We start from the raw sequence: 18,928 nt of genomic DNA, 5'->3' as shown, positions 1-18,928 counted from the left end.
CTTGTATACTATAAATAGAATTTGGGGAAATGTAGTTTTGGTTGTTGCTATAAAGAACCGTTAATGATACCGACGTCATTGTCCTGGCGTTGAATTAGCTTTCGTTAGCTTGGTACGCTGGTGACATCTGCGATCCTGTAATCATGGCCCCGAACACACAGCTGCCAACCTCTATATAAAGTGGCATTTATAAATCAAGTTTGGTGTTATGGGACTACATGTCAAGTACTCAATGTACAGAACACACATATTGTATATATTTCATTTTTTATTTAAAAAATCTTTATATGCTTATATTCTACTCTTGCATGGATCTATTGTGACAAACACAATTTCCCCCTGGGATCAATGAAGTATTTCTGATATAAATTGAATTGTGGGAAATGTAGTTTGTGTAGCAAGTTAATGTTAAAATTAAAATGGCTGCATCGTAAAGAGAAAAATATAGAATGACAACTGAACACAAAAAATTAGGTTTTGTTCTTGTTTTTTGTACAGGCAATATTAAAAGGAAATATTCAGTGCACGTTCACAAAGTGTGAAACTACAAGTACCACAATGCATCAGTACAGGAAGAAACATGGGTAAATGTAGTTTGTGTAGCCAAGTTAATGTTACAATTAAATCGTAAATAGAGAAACACAGAACGAGAATTACCACAAATAAAACAATATTTCTTTTAAGATTTTGATTTGAGTTGATTTAAAGCATGTATGTCAACCGAGTTTGCAACTACAAGTACCACAATGCATCGGTGAACTCTCGGTCTGGAAGAAACATGGCTGCCCACTGTCCAGCGACGGTGTTCTTATTTACCTTTCGTTTCGTATCTGAAGTGAGGCCGACGGAGCACAAAGAGTCGGTGTCAGGCGCCATTTGGAATAAAATATAATTCAGAGTTTCGCGTTAGAGTTTTCATTTCCTCCGTCAGTACAGACTCAGGCCGTTAATGGTACCGACAGCCTGATTTTTTTTTTGCGGGTCAAGCTGCTCGTCAGTGTCCTGTCATTGATTGAGCTTCCGTCAGCGTGGTGAGCCAGCTACCTGCGAGGCTAGCGCGTCCAGCATCCCGCCACAGTCGCTATGTTCAGCCCCGTGAAGTCTTCTTACTTCAGAGTCAGCCCGGCCGCTGTCAACAGGGAGCTCGGTAAGACCAAGATGAGATAGCAAGAGGTGTCCGAGGGCTAACACACGGTTCAGTGCGAGGCGACGAGTCCCCGCAGAACCACACGGTCAGATACAAAACCCCAGAAACCCACCCGGAATGTTCGGGAACCTGTTCGAGGAAGAGGAGGATGAGGGAGGCTCCTCTTCCACCCGCCTTCTCCCAAAGGGGGGAGACGAGCCACCTCCCGCCCGAGGAAGGAGCGACCTGTGCGGCATCAAGAACCAGGGAGGGACGTGCTACCTGAACTCTCTGCTCCAGACCCTGCTGTTCACCCCCGAGTTCAGAGGTGAGGCCGGGGATGACCTCCTCGGATCCACCGCCCCTCAGTGCTGCTTATCACACTGTTGACATTGTTTACTTACGCGTTGTTTGTTTTCTACCTTCACAGAGGAGCTGTTCAGTTTGGGGCCAGATGAGTTAGGATGCCTGGAGGACAAGGAGAAACCAGGGGCCAAAGTAAGAATGTCAAGGTGCCTGTGGAGATAAGATAAGACATTGCTAAACGTAAAAGAAAGTAAACCTGTAGCAGGACAAATAGAAAGACAATGTAAACAGAACATATCCAGTGTGAGCTGATGCACTGTGTGTGTGTCTGATGTTCTCCTCAGGTGAGATTGATCCCACTGGAGCTGCAGAGACTGTTCTCCCGTCTGCTGCTGGTAGACCAGCAGAGCGCCTCCACCGCCGCCCTCACTGACAGCTTCGGCTGGAACAGCAGCGAGGTCCGTTCCCCTTGTTTGTTTGTTTATTTGTTTGTTTGTTTATGATCAGTGAGATGTAGAGCGGCTCAGGTTACGCTTCTCGTTTCACTGACTCATTGACCTTCCAGCCCTGTCTGGAGAAACACACTGGAATTCACTAATCTGAATTCCAGACTTACACATGATTTGTCATGATAGGAATTCCGTTTTTGTCCGGAGGCATTTCAGCTGTAGTCATGCAAAACAAATGCACGACGAGGGAGACAGAAACAGACACTGAATTGGAGGATGTGATTAAACTTGAACCAGAGAGTGTAACCTGAGAGTGATAATACACAAAACAAATCAGAACGTGTAAATGTTGCCATGTGCCAATGATGGTTTCACAGAAGAGAGTGACATGCTGGGTCCCAGTCCCAGAGATTACAGAGACACTACATGAAGGAAGCACATGGTTTCTGAGTCTACTTTGTATTTGAGTGATCTGTACACTGCAGCGGGTTACTGAGAAGAAATTAGGAAGATACTTAGTGCATGAAAAGCATTATCTTATTCTAGACAAGATGAATTCATACATTTAATCTCCAGAGAACCATATTTCTGTGGTGCCTTGTATGATTTCCAATAAGTCTAAAACAATGACATGCATTGATTTCTTCTGTAATATATACAGATACTGAAAAGAGTTATATTATTTGTTGAACTCGTCTTTCTCTCCTGAATTTGATCCTTTTTATTTTTGCGGCCTTCCTCTTTCAGGGCACAAATCAACATGATGTGCAGGAGCTGAACAGAATCCTGTTCTGCGCTTTGGAGCACTCTCTTGTGGGAACCAGTGGTAGTACATTTATTCACCGGCTCTACCACGGGACCATTGTCAACAGCATCGTCTGCAAGGAGTGTGGAAACGTCAGCCAGAGACAGGTGTGTCCACATGTGCATGGATCATCTGTCCCGCTACCCGGCTCCATTTTAGATACATTTTTAATTTGGATTGAATACATTTGATGTCAAACACTACAGGAGATATTGTCGTAGAATAAATCTCACCACTACATTCTAAGACAGATTGTTAATGTTGTTGTTTTATTGTGCCTTCTTTAGGAGGACTTTCTGGACCTGACAGCGTGTGTTTGCGGCGTGTTGAGCCTGGAGGAGGCTTTGTGGAACATGTTTGTGGAGGAGGAGTTGTTTGAAGGCAATAACCTGTACCGCTGTGCACAGTGCGACAGGCTGGTCACGGCTGCCAAGGTCAGTTACAGCTTTCACATTGTGTTAACACAATATCAAAGTTTATGAAGAAGTTTTTTACTGTTTCTTACCTTAATTTCTTTGTTCCTTTTGTTATTATTCAGTCTGCGAAGCTGCAGAAGCTTCCTCCATTCTTGACCATGTCTTTGCTGAGATTCAGCTTCGACTTTGCCAAATGTGAGCGATACAAGGAGACTGGACGCTACGGCTTCCCCCTCGCCTTCAACCTGCGGCCATTTTGTGAGCAGGTACCTGAGAGTTTTTAACCCTCTAAACCCGTTCAGATTAGGCCCATTTATCTTGCCTTTTTTTCTTAAATATCTGCCAAAGAGGTTATGTTTTCATTCAAGAATTTGTCATATCGCAGGATACAACATTTGTCCCCTTCTGAATACATTTTTGGGGATAAGTCTTTATACATAAAATCTGACAATTATGGTTATCTACAGGTAGAGCTTTGGGATATGATGATGTATATCGTATGACAATGGAAAAACATCTATAGTTTCATATTACTCTATTATTGATTTCACAGTGTTGCAAATAACCTAATAGCAATGTTTGAGTTTAATTCCATCTTTGTGTTTCTCTCTAACAGACTAACGGAGACGACGCAGATTACACATACGACCTGTTCTCTGTGATTATCCATAAGGGCGGCTGTTATGGTGGCCATTACCACGTTTATATCCGGGACATTGACCAGCTCGGCCGATGGGAGCCTCCGGTGAGAAAAGCAGAGATAATCAGTGGCTATTAGGACTTTGGTGATATTTTTGTCAGAACCATTTTTTTAAATTATGAGAATAGAACAGTCAAACACTGCAAGCTCTTAAATGTGTGTGTAAGCAAAGGAAACATCTGTGTCGTTTTCAGGAGGAGGACTGCAAACCTAAAACTCAGAGGAAAGTCAAGGAAGCGTTTGAGCCCCGACTCCAAGAAGACGACCCTCTGTCTGTCCTCACTGCTATAATCTCCCAGGTGCTGCGACGACAACTCCAAGACTATCTTTTGCTGAATTTAATCAAGTTGTTATTTTGTATGGAGGAAACCTTATTTGGTGCTGTTCATTTCCTGTCTACTAGGAGCCATCAAAGACTGTCCTGGTGGACCAACTGGGCCAGAAACTCATGAATATGATCGGTTCATCTTGGAACAAAAAGTTCAGAAAATCCTATGGTCCCATAGGAAAGGTAAGTTTGGTATATCTGCTAACGATCGCTGGGGTAATTTCAGGCTTACATCAGTTTTTCTTTTACTTTTCCTCCTTTGATGTAGTTCCTGCAGTCCCACAACGATGTGTTCATGTTGGTGTCCAATGCCACCAAAGTAGCACTGAAGACCAACCTGCCCAGCCCAGTGACTGAGCCACCGGTCCCAACAGAACCGACCACTAACTCTGATCCTTTGGCAGCTTCAGACCCAGGAGCTGCTGAACAACAGCAAGGATCAGACCAGAAACAAGAACCTGAACCAGAGGTATAACAGCTATTTCTAATGTCTAACAAGCAACAGTAGTCGGCTACAATCCATTACTTGGAAGGGCCTGGCCATGCATCACTCAGAAACTGACAGTCAGCACAAAGGCTTTGTGATGGAGTGTGAGAGACGAGATGTAAAACTACATTAAGATGATATTTGATGCTTCCGACCACAAGTATCTCATCCAATGGCTATAAAAACTTTAAATACAACACTAGAAACATGTAAAATATGTGTAACATTCCATTAAAATGACATTTATCCAGTGTGACCGTTTTCTAAATATTTTTTCCTAGTGGTACATCTTGTGACTACTTTGACGGCTGTTTCTCACGGTGTATCTTCCTGTCAGCAGGGTAGCCACTGGTTTGACCTTAACGACTCGACGGTGACCTCCATCAGGGAGTCTGACATAGAGAAGCAGTTCCAGGGCAAAGAGAGCGCGTACATGCTGTTCTACAGGAAAACACAGCTGCAGAGGCCCAGTGAAGGTAACGGACACCATGTTTTTCATTTGTAATGGGAAGATGATATCGGCCCTGTTGGGTTGAGGGAGTTCATGTTGAGGAAAAAGGATCAATTAATCATTGGTTTCATTCTGTTAAGTCATAAATTCATCACGTAATGGAAAAATTAAGTAATAAGGTGTGTGAAATATATATACTCACAAGGCTGTTGTTGTTTTTTTTTCAAGCTCTGAACAATCCACAATATAAAGTTCCCTTCCACCTCGTCCAGAAGGCTCAGGAGGAGAACATCAAACTGCAAGAAATGCGGTAAACAAACAACCACATGCTCACAAGCAGTTGATGATTTATTGGTATCTTAAGTTCCCCTGACTCTATGAAACGCTGGCTTGTTGAAAAAAGACTGATATGAATCAACTCTGTTTCTGTCACAGCGAGAAGTTTGAAGCCACCAACAACACAGTGGAGCTGCGTCTGCACCTGGCCCCCTGCTACAGACTTGATAATGGAGCCCTGCAACCAGCCGACAAAGAACCCAGCGGAGGCACCACCCTCAGCTTCGATCGTAGACAGACCGTAGGAGACCTGCGATTATCTATTTACCAGGTAACCTCCTCCCCACAAATCACTGTTTGTCATGTTTTAGATCAAGAAAAACAAATGGCAGAAATAATCTGTGATGGCATGTGCGGATTTGTCTGTTCAGATGCAGGAACTCTGGGAAGGAGACATGGCTTTGACTGTGGCCAAGAGTCTTCCAGCAGGTTTACACCTCTACAATACTCTCACAGGTGAGACACTTAGACAAATATTTTAAAGACACATTTCTGCTGCCTTTACGTTGAAAAGAGACCATGTAACAAAAGTTGTCTCATTTCTGTTTCATTCAGTATTAATGGACTTTAAGAGGACTGTGAAACTTCCCATTCTGAACACCTCTGTGATGTCACTCTGGTTGTGTTTCTCTTTTCAGATGACAATGTCTCCCTGTACAGTGCAGGCATTTACACAAACTCTGACTTGTTTGTGTGGAACGGCAGAGAGGTGAAGAAAATCACATTTCATCCTAAATCTGCTCCAAAGTCCAGATCCGAACAAACTCATGTTTATACTGGTTTTGAATCCCTTCAGGTGTGTGGCGCTGCGATCCTCACCGGAGCTGAGTGGGAGCCCGTGCTGCTGACTGTAGTCCGTCCCTTTCTGGATGAAGACGTGGAGCAGGAGGCGAGGAATGGGATGGAATATAAGGAGAGCGGAGGGGGTTTTGAAAATGGGGGACCAGGACTTAAGAGGGAGGCGAGAGGGTTTGCGGGTGGCGTGACACTCGGGGAGGTGAAGGAGGCGCTGGGCGAGCCTAAGGAAAGTCTGCTGTGCCAAGAGCATAAGGGAGGAAAGATGGGAGGGCAAGGAGCAGGAGAGGGAGGAGGGGCGAGCGGGTGGAGGGTGTTCCCACCCGACGACATGCAGCGGACGCTGAAGGAGCTGTCACTCAAAGACGGAGACGCGCTGCTGGTGCTGGAGCCACAGTCGTTTGACAGCAGGTAAAATCCTCTGCAATCTGACTTCCTGCTGTCTCTTTATACGTATATGTGTTTCTTACAACTCTCTTCTTGTCTTTGTTTAGTGTGTTTTCCCTAAATGGAGATGTTGTCACCGTGACTACACCGTCTGACTGCCGCTGGCTGCAGGTGGAGTTTCAACCTCATGGAGGAGGAGGAGGAGGTGAAGGGGAGGTTGAGGAGAGGAGGAAAATTAAGGTTCCAGCTACAGGAAATATGGTTAGTCCTTTTTGTGCGTCTGTATTTTGGCTCCTTCTTGTTGCATCTTCTTATTCTTGTTTTAATGTGTCTCGCTCACAGCTGCTGGGTGAGGTGAAACAAAGGGCCATGGAGGAGCTGCAGCAGAAGGCCCCAGGCAAGACGCTCAGTATTAAACATAACTACACATAACTGCACATGTCTGCAAGGGATTCCCTTAAAACTCCCCACCGCCATTATTAGTCAGGATCTGTTTACACAATGTAGCAGCACATGAACGTACGTCAAAGCAGGTCTGATGTCAGGTACATCAAAGCTTATTGAATTAATCTAATTCATGTACATTATATAAAGCTGCTCCCAGACATACACTGAACTCAGGATAGTCTCCTCAAATTATCTGGAGGGGCTCTTCTCCTGATCAGGGGCATGTGAGAACTCAAATTAATGGACATTCTGTGGAGTTTATGCTGCCAGCAAATAATTTAAATGTTTATGTTCTTAATTCAGTTCTGTTGTTTCTCTCTCACTGACCAGGTGCTCAGTTCTGTCTGAGACAGGTGGACTGCACAGGGAAACTCCTTCCTCCAGGTACTCTATCATTTCTCACCTGAGGGTGCACATCAGTAACAACTGGAAATCCCCCTCATTTCATCCAAAATATTAAGATACACATTCCTTTGCTCTGTCCTCTCGTTAATTTATTTAAAAGGAACCCTCCCTGTGTGTAATTTGTTTTCTTATCTGTATCTGAAGTTGAAGCAAACATTTACTGAAGTGCACTTTATCGTTCTCTGGTTTCTCTGGCAGTGTGCGAGGAGCTGAGCGTTCGAGATGCAGGCGTGCGACTCATGACCACACTGACTCTCTGTCCGGGAAATGCCCCCAAGGCATCACAGGTGTGTCTTTTCATTTGACATCTTCAATAAATCCTTTGTGTTCGCAGCTGCACAGGTGAATTTCACGGAACCTCCGACAGCACAGTGTCTTATTATATGTTTTAAACAAATCAAGAAGAGTTACGAGATTTTTTTTAAACGCTTGATTGATGTTTCTCTCTGTGTTGCAGCTGTTTTTGCATTTCTCTGTGGGAGCAGCGCCCTCTACTGGCATGGAGATGGATATAATTGTGGAAGAAACTTCCACGGTCAAAGAGGTGAGGGGGGGAAAAATCCACTTTTTTTCTGCAAGTTTCAAACTGTTTACATTGTCTGTGTGTTATTTGTGTAAATTAAATTATATTTAATGTTGTTGCTTGCAGTGTCTAAAGTCCATGCTGGATGCTGTCGGACTCGATGGTAAACTTCACTCCCTCTAACTGTAGATGAAGATTTTCTACGCTTTTGTGACGCTGACATCAAACATATATTTAACTGCTGTGCTGTAATATCTGGTTGGTTGATGTCAGTCAAATGTGTGCATGCAGGAACCTGTTGGCACTTGAGGAGGCTCGATTGGTGCGAAGAGGTTGGAGAGCCACTTATGGACGAGGTGAGTGACAGAGTAGATTAAACATCATGCGAGACCTGAATCAAACAGTGTCGACGGATAACGTATCATTACAGATTCATTCAAACGGCAAAATCCTCTCAGAGAATCTTTAAATCTTTTATCGTTAAACAGGAAGGCACTTTGAAGGTGTCTTTGCAGAAGATACGCATGCATTCATAAAGTTAATTGGCCTGGAAGTATAATTTTGGTTTTGTTAAAGTGGCATGCTGGTATACGTCAGTCTATGTTTTGACAACAACCTTGTATTCTCAGGACGCCTCTCTGTCAGAGCTGAAGATCAGCAGCGGAGATTCATTAGTCGTCACAGAAGGACAACTTCCTCCCAAGGTTCTTAAATGTTTTAAATTTCTTTTCAGATTTTCTTGGTATATTATAACTTTACCTTTATCATTTTAACCTTTTTGTTGTCTGTCTCTCTCTCTCTCTGTCAGGGTTTCCTCAAGTTAACCATGTGGCTGTATTTGGATCCCCAAAACGCAGAGACAGATTTTAAACACACCGACAGTGTGAAGACTGGAGATGAAACACAGAGTCCCCCTGCTCCTCTGTGTGGCGGCAGCACACTGGAGCTGAGCGATGTAGGACAGGTGGAGATATCAGATGAGGCCACACTGGAGGATCTCAAGACTCAGGTACAACATGTAGATTATGTGTTAAGATGTAGTCAGGTAGTCTACTCCTTAAAAACTCCCAATTGAATCATATTTGGATGTTTTTTAGTTTGAATTACTCTGATGTTGGGCTGATGTTTTACCCTTGAACCATTTAGGTGACTTGATTTAAGAAGAAACTCTAATCTGCTCCTGATTAGATTGCTAAAGTGGAGCGGGAACGAATCCTCATAACGTTCTGTTGCTCAATTTATTAATGTTTTCTTGCATTTTCCAATAAAACTGATTGTTGACTTATTTGAGGCTCACATCCAGAATGTCCTGCAGTCTAAGAAGTCCTCCTTAAATGTTTCTGTCATCATACATAGTCAGATGTTGTTCTTCTTCTTTTGTCTGTAAAGGGGCTGTAATGATGAGGCTTGTGATTTTAGTGCTTTCTCTCCTCCAAATGTTTAAAGCTTCTCCTCTCGCTGTACTTTATTTCTCCCTCTATTCCAGGTGCTGACGCTGCCTGCTCTCCAGAACATGTTTGTGCCCACCACAGCGTTCATGCGTGTGTGGCAGCTGGAGGGAGGGAGGCTGGCACGAATCCTCAGAGGACAACAACTAACGCTCAGGTAGCACAACTTTCCAGTCCCTTTCTTTTTCTAACAGATGAGATTATTTTCTTTTGGATAAGTACAGATAGTTTGATTCTAATTTTTGTTTATCGTCTCCTGATCAGGAAATTGAAGCTGAGCAGTGGAACAGACCTTTGTGTGCAGCAGCTCCTGAAAGAGGAAGATCTTGGGTAAGGTTTAAGCTGAAACTTATTTCTGAAAATGTTAAACATTAATATCCCACCGTGTGAAATGGTTTCAGGATCAAGCCTCTTCCATCTGCTTATGTAACTCATTTTCTTGCCTTATTTCCTCCTTGTCTTCCCTAAGGCCCAAGCAGGTGTTACTAACTGTGAAGATGGGTGTACCAGGGGAGAGGAGTTACTACCCCCCCGAGGAGCTGCTGTGGGATGCCTCCCGTGATTCTTCACCTCGCTCTCTGCGCACATGTCTGGCTGCACATTACGGCCTCTCCCCTGACTCTCTGCTGCTGGCCAAACACCAGCCAGACAAGCACATCTGGGAGGAAATATCCAACTGGGTAAGATTGGAAGGTTCATGACCGGACACTGGTTTTTAGGTGTATTTATACGTATACTTGCTCTTCTACCCTTGTATCTTAGTGTTGTTCTACATGTTGCTCATTCATGGTCTATTGTCACTGAATAATGTGTCTGTTAGAACCAGCAGGTTTCCAAAAAGAAAAAGAAGAAGCGAACAGAATCCCTGCTGGGAGCGCCGTTCCACCTCAAAGATGGCGACACAATCGGCATCAAGGTGTTTGAAGTCAAACCCCTGTTTGTTCATAAGTTTGTCAGTTTTGATTTTGTTTGAGAAATGACTCAATCTGTTCTTGATTTGTCTTTTTCAGAATCTTTTAATCGACAACAACAGGGACTTTGTCACGCTGGAGGACAAGCAGGGCCAGCTGAGGCTCCGGGAGCAGGCCGAGCAGCGCAGGAAAGGGTGGGATGTTTTCACTTTTCCAGATGCAGCAGCTGGGAAAATGTTTTGTTACCTCGCTATGATTTTGGGGATTTTGTTACTGCCTGAACTGTCTGTCGGGAAAAGAAAAACTCCAGCTCTTCAGCAGATTGTATTATTTGGCTTGTGCGAAACTTCTAAACTGTCCATTAGTTTGACTTATTCTTATCTAACATATTTTTATTCCCTTATCTTATCTTTAGAGAGAAAGCTGCAGGATCTGATGTCGCTGCACCTCAGAAGAATTCTGGACAGACCAAATCTAGGAAGCCAGAGGTGGCGCTGTCAATCAATGTTGGGGAATTCAGATAGCACCCGGCTCCCGTAGGTGCATGGGGAATCAGGACTACCTATAACACTACATGCACACACATACACAGAGGCCACATTGCATTTAAGACAATCCACTTTGAAGTCTTTGATATTTTTCTTTCCTCACAACATCAAACCATTAATTCCTTTTCTGCGTCTCAAAGAGGAAACAATTTCATCTTTGATTAGCTGTTTTGTAATATTTGCAATATTTCAACACAAAATTATGTTTTACTTTGACTTATTTCTTCCTGCCTCTACAGAGTCTAAATATTCCAGCCACATTTATCACCTCTCACAAGAGTTAATGCTGCATCGGTCAACTGCTAAATCACAACCTAATACCAATAAGTGTATGAATTTAAGTATTTATACTTTATTTCCTCTTGAGGTTACAAACCTGAAATGAGAACTTTCTAAAGCTGTGGTTAAACAAATAAAATAAACGTTTTCTCTTAAAGCAACCAGTGGTCGAGTACAAGCCCCTGAAGTAGAAATCTAGTATGACGCTCAATAGAGTAGAACTTTGTCAAGGGCTCGATCTGAAGTCCAAAAATCACTGGATCCGGATCCACGCAATAATGCATCACTGTTTTGTGGCTTTAAAAAAAAGCCTATGCTACCCCATTCAACTTTTAACTTGGATCGGCCCCAAATTGCAAACACTCGGAGTCAGTGCCTGATTCTTTTCATCAAGATCCATGAAATATCCAATTTATTATTTTTCAATTGAAAATTTCCCCAAAACTGGTGAATTTGATCAATAATAATCGATCATTTTTGCGTTTTTACATGATCCTGTTTACAAACAATCGAACAGGGGTGAAAACATAACCTCACTCACTTCTCATGTTCTTCTACAAGTTTAACAACCTGTGACTTTTACTTTTTTTTATTTTTGTAACAATCCTCTCACAATGCACCATGAACACGATCCTGTATCATGGGCTTTACAGACGGGCTTATTTTCGGTTGATAAGGGAGAGGAGAGACGGGCCTTAACATGGAGACGCCTCAGCGCCGCTCCTTCTTCCCTACCTCACTCTCTACCTCTCTCACTCTACCTCCGCTCCCCTCTTCTTTTACAGTTAAAGTATTTACACAGCAACAATGTCTTTAATGTATAAATCTGTGTAATTTTACATTTCAGGTGTTCACTGACAGCAGCTGCAGGGTTGTTTACGTCTCATCATATTCTGTAAATGGGAAAATAACGTAATTATCCTTTGTTGGACATTATTCACCTTTGATGAAGCTGGAAATTGCAGAAGAAAAGCGTCTTCAGTTTCACCTAATTGTGTCTTTTTCACATTTTAAAAGGACACACAGGAAAAGCTGTGTGGAGCAAAAGCTTTGTGTTATAAAACCAGTTATAATGACAGATGAAAAAAGATCTTTAATTTACTTCACGAGTTTTCATTGAGGACAATGTAATGTGTCATTTGCATGCACTATATGTGGACTTCAGGGAAGTAACAATAAGTTATTCGACATAAGTGACACAATACTTGTATTATTGTATCAATTGAATTGTGACATGTTTGTTTTGAGGAGGATTTGATTTGATATGTAACCTCATATATTAATTTGGCCTTAATCTGTGCCAAGAATTTTCTAATTACAATTTTCTTTTGGTTGATTGAACCAGACGAGTAAAATATACAACATACTCCGCGATGGGGAATTTGTTTTGATCATGTATCATTTACTAGTGTTGTGGATCACATTGGTGTTATTGCTCTGTTGAAGTACAACAGTGGGAATCTGTTTGTGTCTGGTGACATTATTTTATCAACAATAAAGGTTTACAGTTGTAACTCATTGTCATTCTTACAGGTTTGTTTCCCTGCCTGCAGCATCACTTTATTCAGGTTACTGTCAGTCTCACCAGCCACACATGCATTTTTTCCAGAAAATGAACTTTTTTAAAGTGTATATACAGAATAAACAAATTGTGCAAAAAAATTTACAGATTATGCAGGAGATGTGTGAGGTACACAAGTGGTCAATGGGCTATAATAAAATTTTATTGAATAGGATGATTGTTTCTTTTAGAAAATGTGAACATTTATGTAGATCCCATTAACTTTTCTGTAGTGCCACCTTCAGGTCAGCATTTGCCCAACAATTTGGTTTACACACTTTGCCTCTCTTTCAGAACTAATTATTTTATTTTCTGTTTAAAAAAAAAGGATTTAGTTTTTTCAATTCTGCTTTTGTTTTTTTATTACCTTAAATTTTATTTCATACAAAATACTGTTTTACTCCCGACTTTTTTATATATTTATTTAGATTAATACATACTTTATTGATCCCAAATTGGGACTTTATTTATTTATGATTTAAATTATTTATAAAAATGCTCAAATTCTTCTCTTCTTTTTTTATTGCCAAACTAAAATAAATTATCTCCGTTTTTTGATACATATAAAAGTCCGCAATTTTTGGATCAGACTTTCCCTACCTCAATTAATCAAGTTTATTATTAACTCAGAAAAAGCGAACAGATTTTATATTTGAATGAATAAAACGTCATTATAAGGATTCTGATAGAATAAAAAGAGAGCAAACCGATTCTCTTCTCATCTAAACACATTAGTCTCCAGTGCTGCCAACAAAAGGCTTTGTGGTATTAAACAATTACAGCTCACGCAACGGCCCCGTCCTCCAATCAGCTGTGAGTCCGCTGCTGACGTCAGGGCTGTGTGTGACAGTATTAATGTGGCAGCAGCAGAGAAGCAGCAGCAGCAGCTTCATCTTCTTCTGACTGAGAGTCTCTGACCTGGATCTTTAACATCTGCAAACATGGTCGATGCTTTCTGCGCCTCGTGGAAACTGGTGGACAGCCACAACTTTGATGAGTACATGAAGTCTCTGGGTGAGTCTGTTGTTCTGCAGCCATGTCACTGGGACAGAAGCTGATCTAATGGTTCAATGTCTTCATTCTGAGTGGAGCAGGGAAATTCAAGGGATGGTTCACCCAAATAGGAAAATTCATCTTATCTTCTGAGCACTGTGCCGATGGAGTTGGGGGGTGTTGAAGTGTTTGAGCTCACAAAACACTTCTGGAGTTTCAGGGGGTAAACAGAGTTGCAGCCAAATCCAATACAATTGAAGTAACTAGGGATTGATTCTTCAAATGTAAAAACACTTAGATGTGGTGTCACTACACACTTGAAACGGCGTAATTTTATCATATTTTGAGCCTTAAAGTCCTCTGATATCCTCATAAAGTGTTTTGTGGACTCAAACACTTCACCCCCCCCCCCCCCCCCCTCCACAGTGGTGAGTAGATAATGAGTGAATTTCTATTTTTGGGTGAACTATCCCTTTAATGTCCTGATTTGTGATGCAGAGTTGAAAGTGGATTATTTATGTTTTGTTCAGGTGTTGGTTTTGCCACGAGGCAAGTGGGCAACGTGACCAAACCGACGGTGGTGATCAGCCAGGACGGAGACAAAGTGGTGGTGAAGACCCTGAGCACCTTCAGGAACACCGAGGTCTCCTCCAAGCTGGGAGAGGAGTTCGACGAGACCACGCCTGACGACCGCCACGTCAAAGTGAGTGGAGGTCCCCGGATGTTCTCATCAGAAACACTTCTGCTCCGGGACTTTCTAACGCACGGTTTGTGTTTTGCAGTCGACCTTCACCATGGACGGAGACAAACTGGTGCAGGTGCAGAAGTGGGACGGGAAAGAGACCAAGTTTGTGAGAGAAATCAAGGACGGGAAGATGGTGATGGTGAGTGGGAAGTAAAGATACAGAACTCGATCGGTTCATGGAGCCCTGCAGAGAAAGTTTGTGCATGATTTCGATACATTGTAATAAAAATCCCACTGACTGTTGCCTTTTGTTTGCTTCTCCTCGTCCCTGCTCCTCAGACTTTGTCCTTTGAGGGAGTCCAGGCCGTCCGCACGTATGAGAAAGCCTAAACTTCACCCTGCAGTCGAAAGAGCAAATCATCCCCCGATCAACAAGGTGGTCACCTGTTTTTTTTATTAAAAAGTAAAAACCTTGTCCTTATTGCGTATGCCATGATTTGCACTTCACTTGTTTTGTTTTTTTAAACCTGTGATGCATATTTCGGGGGAGTCTTTTCCGGGGCCTTTTGTAAGAAATTCAGACTGTGAAGGGAAATAAATAAACTTCTATACTAAAAGATTTTAAAGTCTCAGATTTTTTCTTTTCTTCAGTTCATCAGCAGTTTATCTGAACTGTTCAGCACATAGAGCGTCTTTCTCCCAGTGTCCTGTGTCTCCCTGCACGCTGTGGGAACAGTGCAGTCCCTGTCACGGGTGCAGTTCCAGGTGACAGCTGCGGGGCGATGGTGCAGGGGGCCTGGGTGTCCTGCAGTAACCCCCAGATGGTCAGAGGCGTCTGGGAGCCGCAGGGGGACGGAGGGGAGGGGAGGTGATGTCACACGCTCTCGGGATAATCTGGTTAAAGTCGTGGTGTCATCACGTCACAGGCAACATTCGATGCTGTGGACCAACCGTGACAGACAGGGAGCAGAGAGGACAGACACAGGTTCAGGGTCTAAAAATAGAGCAGAACTCTGTCGGACCGGCCTTTAGAGCTTTGGTTTTAAACAAGACTTCACGGAGTCATGCTCATTTATCCTCCATCTCTCCCACATTCTCTCCATCCAAATGAACACTGCCACTACAAATGGCCTTTCTTCCCGTCCCCACTCACAGGCTGCCCGGTCGGCTGGAACTCCTCTCAATTGGCCGGCGACACAAAGAAGCCGTGGTAACTGGAGTGGAACTCATACAGTCCATGCTGCCCACTGAATTGATTTCAAGCATTGTCTTTTACGCCCCAGTCATAGTAACGATCACAACAGTGAACAGAGGAGTTGAGTCGATCTCACGGAGAGGGGAGCTCAGCGCCGGCCAGGAAACAGTAACAGGTTGTTTCAGCTGGTTCTGTCCTCGCTGCTCGTCCCAGGAGACGCAGGGCAGGACTCTGTGAGGAATCTGTGTCAGTGGTGTAAGCCGACCTGTAGTAACCCCTGTCCGGCCTCATTAGAGAAACACAGTGTGAAGGCCGTGTTGAGTTTTTACAAAGTGTCATTTCTGATTTTTATGTAACTCATTTCTTACTGATTCCTTAAATTGGACAGTAAACGTTGTCTTCAGCCGACACCTCCTTCGTTCCTTCAGTGACCCCCTGACCCGACTCTTTGTTCTTTATCATCTTTGCATGACAAACTCCAAAAGTGCTGTGTCTGAACCTCTTTATATTCAGTCTAAATTCTGTCCTCACTGATGTATGACTCAGCGTTTTACATACTGTGAGCCGGCCACTGGGTTCAAATCACTGATGCTCCCTCTTCATTTTGCTCATATATCACGTGACGTGTTGTGAGTTCATCTGCAGCTTCTGAATTAAACTACGTAAAAGTCCAGCACTGACTTTGGTTTTAGTGTAAAGTATATTTTACAGAGTTTGGTAATTTATTGATTATTGGTTTATTATGGGGGTCTGGTTCTGTTGAAGGAATTTGGACTCAATGTTAAGATTTCTTAAAATCCCCCAAATCATAAAAGGATTTCAATATTTTGTCTGAGTTGATAATCCCAACAACAGCTGCAACAACATTAACAATAATAATAATAAAAATATCAATTGGCTTTGCAAAGTACCTTTCAAGGCTACTTTACAAATTAAATAAAACTGAAACTAATTAAGGATAATAATTAAAAGTATAAATGTGATTTAAAAATATTCCTGCATTGACAAGAAGACAAGATTTACAAGAGACACACGTGCATTGCTATGTTTTAATGTCAAATCGCTTGTATTCACAGGCACAATGAGGGTGTAACCGAAATACAACACATGATGTGAATTTATTGTGTAGGTAAAGTCACAATAGTTCAGGGATAAAACACAATATAGTCTATTTTTTATATTTAAGTAGCTATTTACAATGAGATTACTGATTAATTACAGTTACTGAGCTGTGAAGTTATGACGTTAGAAACATCGAGAGACACAAGTCGGTTATTGGCATCAGATTTACCCTGATTCAAAAGTTCAAGTATTTCAAGTTGCCATTCTCAGGGTTCTGGTTGGGGAGAAAAGTCACACAAACATCTGAGTGCATAAAATAAACACAACCACACACACACACACACACACACACACACACATTTCATGCATATTTCATTCAAGGACCATCACTCAAACATACAGTTCTATCATCGCTGAGATGATCAGATATTCATGTATTGCACGTGTTCACTTGGTAAAAGTGAGACTTTGACTAAAATTCAGTTGAAACAAATATGAATCAAAATGTCTTCTTATGTGAACAATGACGTCCTCTTTGATAAAATCCAACAGAGGAGAGACATCGTTCATTTTAGGAACAAAACACCAACAGAGGGGCGTCGCCACACAACTCCAGCTGTTACACGACAGTTACTGTCTGTGCAGCTGCAGAGGGACAGAGTGTCCATGCTCCATCGATGTGTTCCTGTCGGTGGACTCAGATTAGATTAGGACTCACAGGCTTTACTAACGGTCTGCTATGCAGCATATGGAGCTAAACGTAAAGAGCCATATGTGAACAGCAGCTGGAACAAGCCGACCGAGCGTTAACGTAGCTGCTGACATCTGCGATCATCTGAACGTGTGAGACGCCCGCTGCAACAACTTCGAGTGTCGAGGGGGGGTGTGTCTGATCGTAAACACAAACTAACTAGGTCAATGCCAACATCACTCGTCAGAGATTTCAAATAAGTGATTCAAACTCAATCTGACAACTGGTAGCCCTGCCTGTGCATCACACGTACAGGGATTCCACATGATATAAATCCTGTTTATACTCTGCACAGTTATCATAATAAGATATGTATTCATATTATTTAATGTACGGCAGCAAAAATAGCTGCTTTTCACTTTGACCTGGAAATATTGTATTTGACATTTCTGCTAATATCTTCAATGTTTTCCACAACACATCAAGTTTCACAGACAAACAGTCACCGACCACCGTCAGTCCCACTGGGTGTTTGGTCCATCTCGGTAAAAACAGAGTGAATCTGATACTTGCTGATATAAAAACAAGCCTCATTCCGAGAGTGCAGGTGATGCAACGCTTCAAAATGAGTGACTGGTGGCGACGTGTCGATGGAACAGTTTAATAAGACTTCATATGTCAGGTAGTGTCTCTTCAGTAAGATTGGGAGCTCTCTTATACAGTGCATAGTCATTCCTTTTGACAAGTACAAACAAAAAACACATTGGTGCTGAATCTTTAAAAATTCAGCACCATGTTACTACTCATCAGAAATGCACCTTGACTCAGTGTCACTGTATTAAAGGTATTTGCACACGTTGCTTTGAGGATTTAAACGAACGATCCACAGAAGTTGATTCATGATGTTGTTTTCCGTGTAGAAGATTCATTTGATTCCACCTCTCAAAAATATTAAAAACAAAAACAAATAAATGGAGAGGAATGACATTAGCTGTATTTGGTGCGAGAGCTCAACCAAATCTGGAAATAAATAAATGGTCCATCACCGATCATCCTCTGCTGCCCAGGCTCTTTCCCTGGAGCTCTAACATGGAACGGCAGCGCAGGGTGGGATGTGACCTTGTCGTTATCAGGAAACACTGTGAACCTCAGACCGGAGTCAGACTGAAGCCTCAGATCTGCATCGGCGAGAAGGCGTAGAAGGGAAACTGGGCCTCGTCCTCGTCCACGAAGAAACACTGGAAGTAGGGCATCTCGTCTGCGGAGGGAGAAACAGGACGGGTCATCAGGGTGCTGGTGCCTCGCCCTCCTCCGGCCTCTCAATCTGACACTTGTATGACATTTGTGATATGAGAGGGGAATTTGTACCTTCCATGAGAAAGCTGTCTGACACTGCAGGCTCAGCTGTTAAAAACACAACATGAGGTCAACTAAACAATAAGATGTCATGTGGCGTTGAATTAAAACACATCTGTGCAGCACCTTTAATGCCCTCTTCTTTGGCTGCTTTCTTCTCCACTGATTTCTCTAGAAGAGAAACATGTAAACAAAGCACATCAAGTTTAATTGATGGATTTCAAACTCTCAAACAAAC

At 42.6% G+C, this 18,928-nt stretch overlaps 2 protein-coding genes and 1 long non-coding RNA gene across 4 annotated transcripts; 2 read left to right on the top strand and 1 right to left on the bottom strand.

The window, feature by feature from the left end:
- The first annotated feature begins 765 nt into the window (after window positions 1-765).
- On the top strand, window positions 766-12,665 carry usp40 (ubiquitin specific peptidase 40). 2 transcript variants are annotated; one of them, XM_053434503.1, is made up of 31 exons: window positions 766-1,454; window positions 1,557-1,624; window positions 1,777-1,890; window positions 2,629-2,793; window positions 2,974-3,120; window positions 3,225-3,368; window positions 3,719-3,847; window positions 3,997-4,101; window positions 4,206-4,313; window positions 4,399-4,599; window positions 4,958-5,093; window positions 5,297-5,378; window positions 5,504-5,675; window positions 5,776-5,860; window positions 6,043-6,113; window positions 6,201-6,610; window positions 6,694-6,847; window positions 6,929-6,983; window positions 7,364-7,417; window positions 7,637-7,725; window positions 7,896-7,982; window positions 8,088-8,124; window positions 8,253-8,317; window positions 8,591-8,665; window positions 8,770-8,970; window positions 9,448-9,566; window positions 9,674-9,739; window positions 9,879-10,089; window positions 10,230-10,325; window positions 10,420-10,514; window positions 10,736-12,665. In XM_053434503.1, the coding sequence occupies exons 1-31, from the start codon at window positions 1,265-1,267 to the stop codon at window positions 10,842-10,844; spliced, it is 3,840 nt and encodes a 1,279-aa protein (XP_053290478.1). In that variant the 5' UTR covers window positions 766-1,264; the 3' UTR covers window positions 10,845-12,665. The 2 variants fall into 2 exon arrangements, with proteins under 2 accessions (XP_053290478.1, XP_053290477.1); XM_053434502.1 differs by having other exon boundaries at window positions 4,955-5,093.
- A 902-nt stretch (window positions 12,666-13,567) lies between these two features.
- Window positions 13,568-15,006, top strand: fabp7a (fatty acid binding protein 7, brain, a). The gene is made up of 4 exons (XM_053434500.1): window positions 13,568-13,722; window positions 14,232-14,404; window positions 14,484-14,585; window positions 14,726-15,006. The coding sequence occupies exons 1-4, from the start codon at window positions 13,650-13,652 to the stop codon at window positions 14,774-14,776; spliced, it is 399 nt and encodes a 132-aa protein (XP_053290475.1). The 5' UTR covers window positions 13,568-13,649; the 3' UTR covers window positions 14,777-15,006.
- Window positions 15,007-18,154: 3,148 nt separating this feature from the next.
- LOC128450813 (uncharacterized) lies at window positions 18,155-18,863 on the bottom strand. Its single transcript, XR_008340039.1, has 3 exons — window positions 18,817-18,863; window positions 18,703-18,738; window positions 18,155-18,592 (listed from the first exon to the last, which is right to left on the bottom strand). It is a non-coding gene; the product is annotated as an uncharacterized LOC128450813 (long non-coding RNA).
- Window positions 18,864-18,928: the final 65 nt, after the last annotated feature.

Source organism: Pleuronectes platessa, chromosome 11 (genome assembly GCF_947347685.1).
Source record: "Pleuronectes platessa chromosome 11, fPlePla1.1, whole genome shotgun sequence".
Lineage (NCBI taxonomy): Eukaryota > Metazoa > Chordata > Actinopteri > Pleuronectiformes > Pleuronectidae > Pleuronectes > Pleuronectes platessa.
The sequence above is the reverse complement of the archived record's forward strand: the minus strand, read 5'-3'. Positions and strand labels throughout refer to the sequence as shown.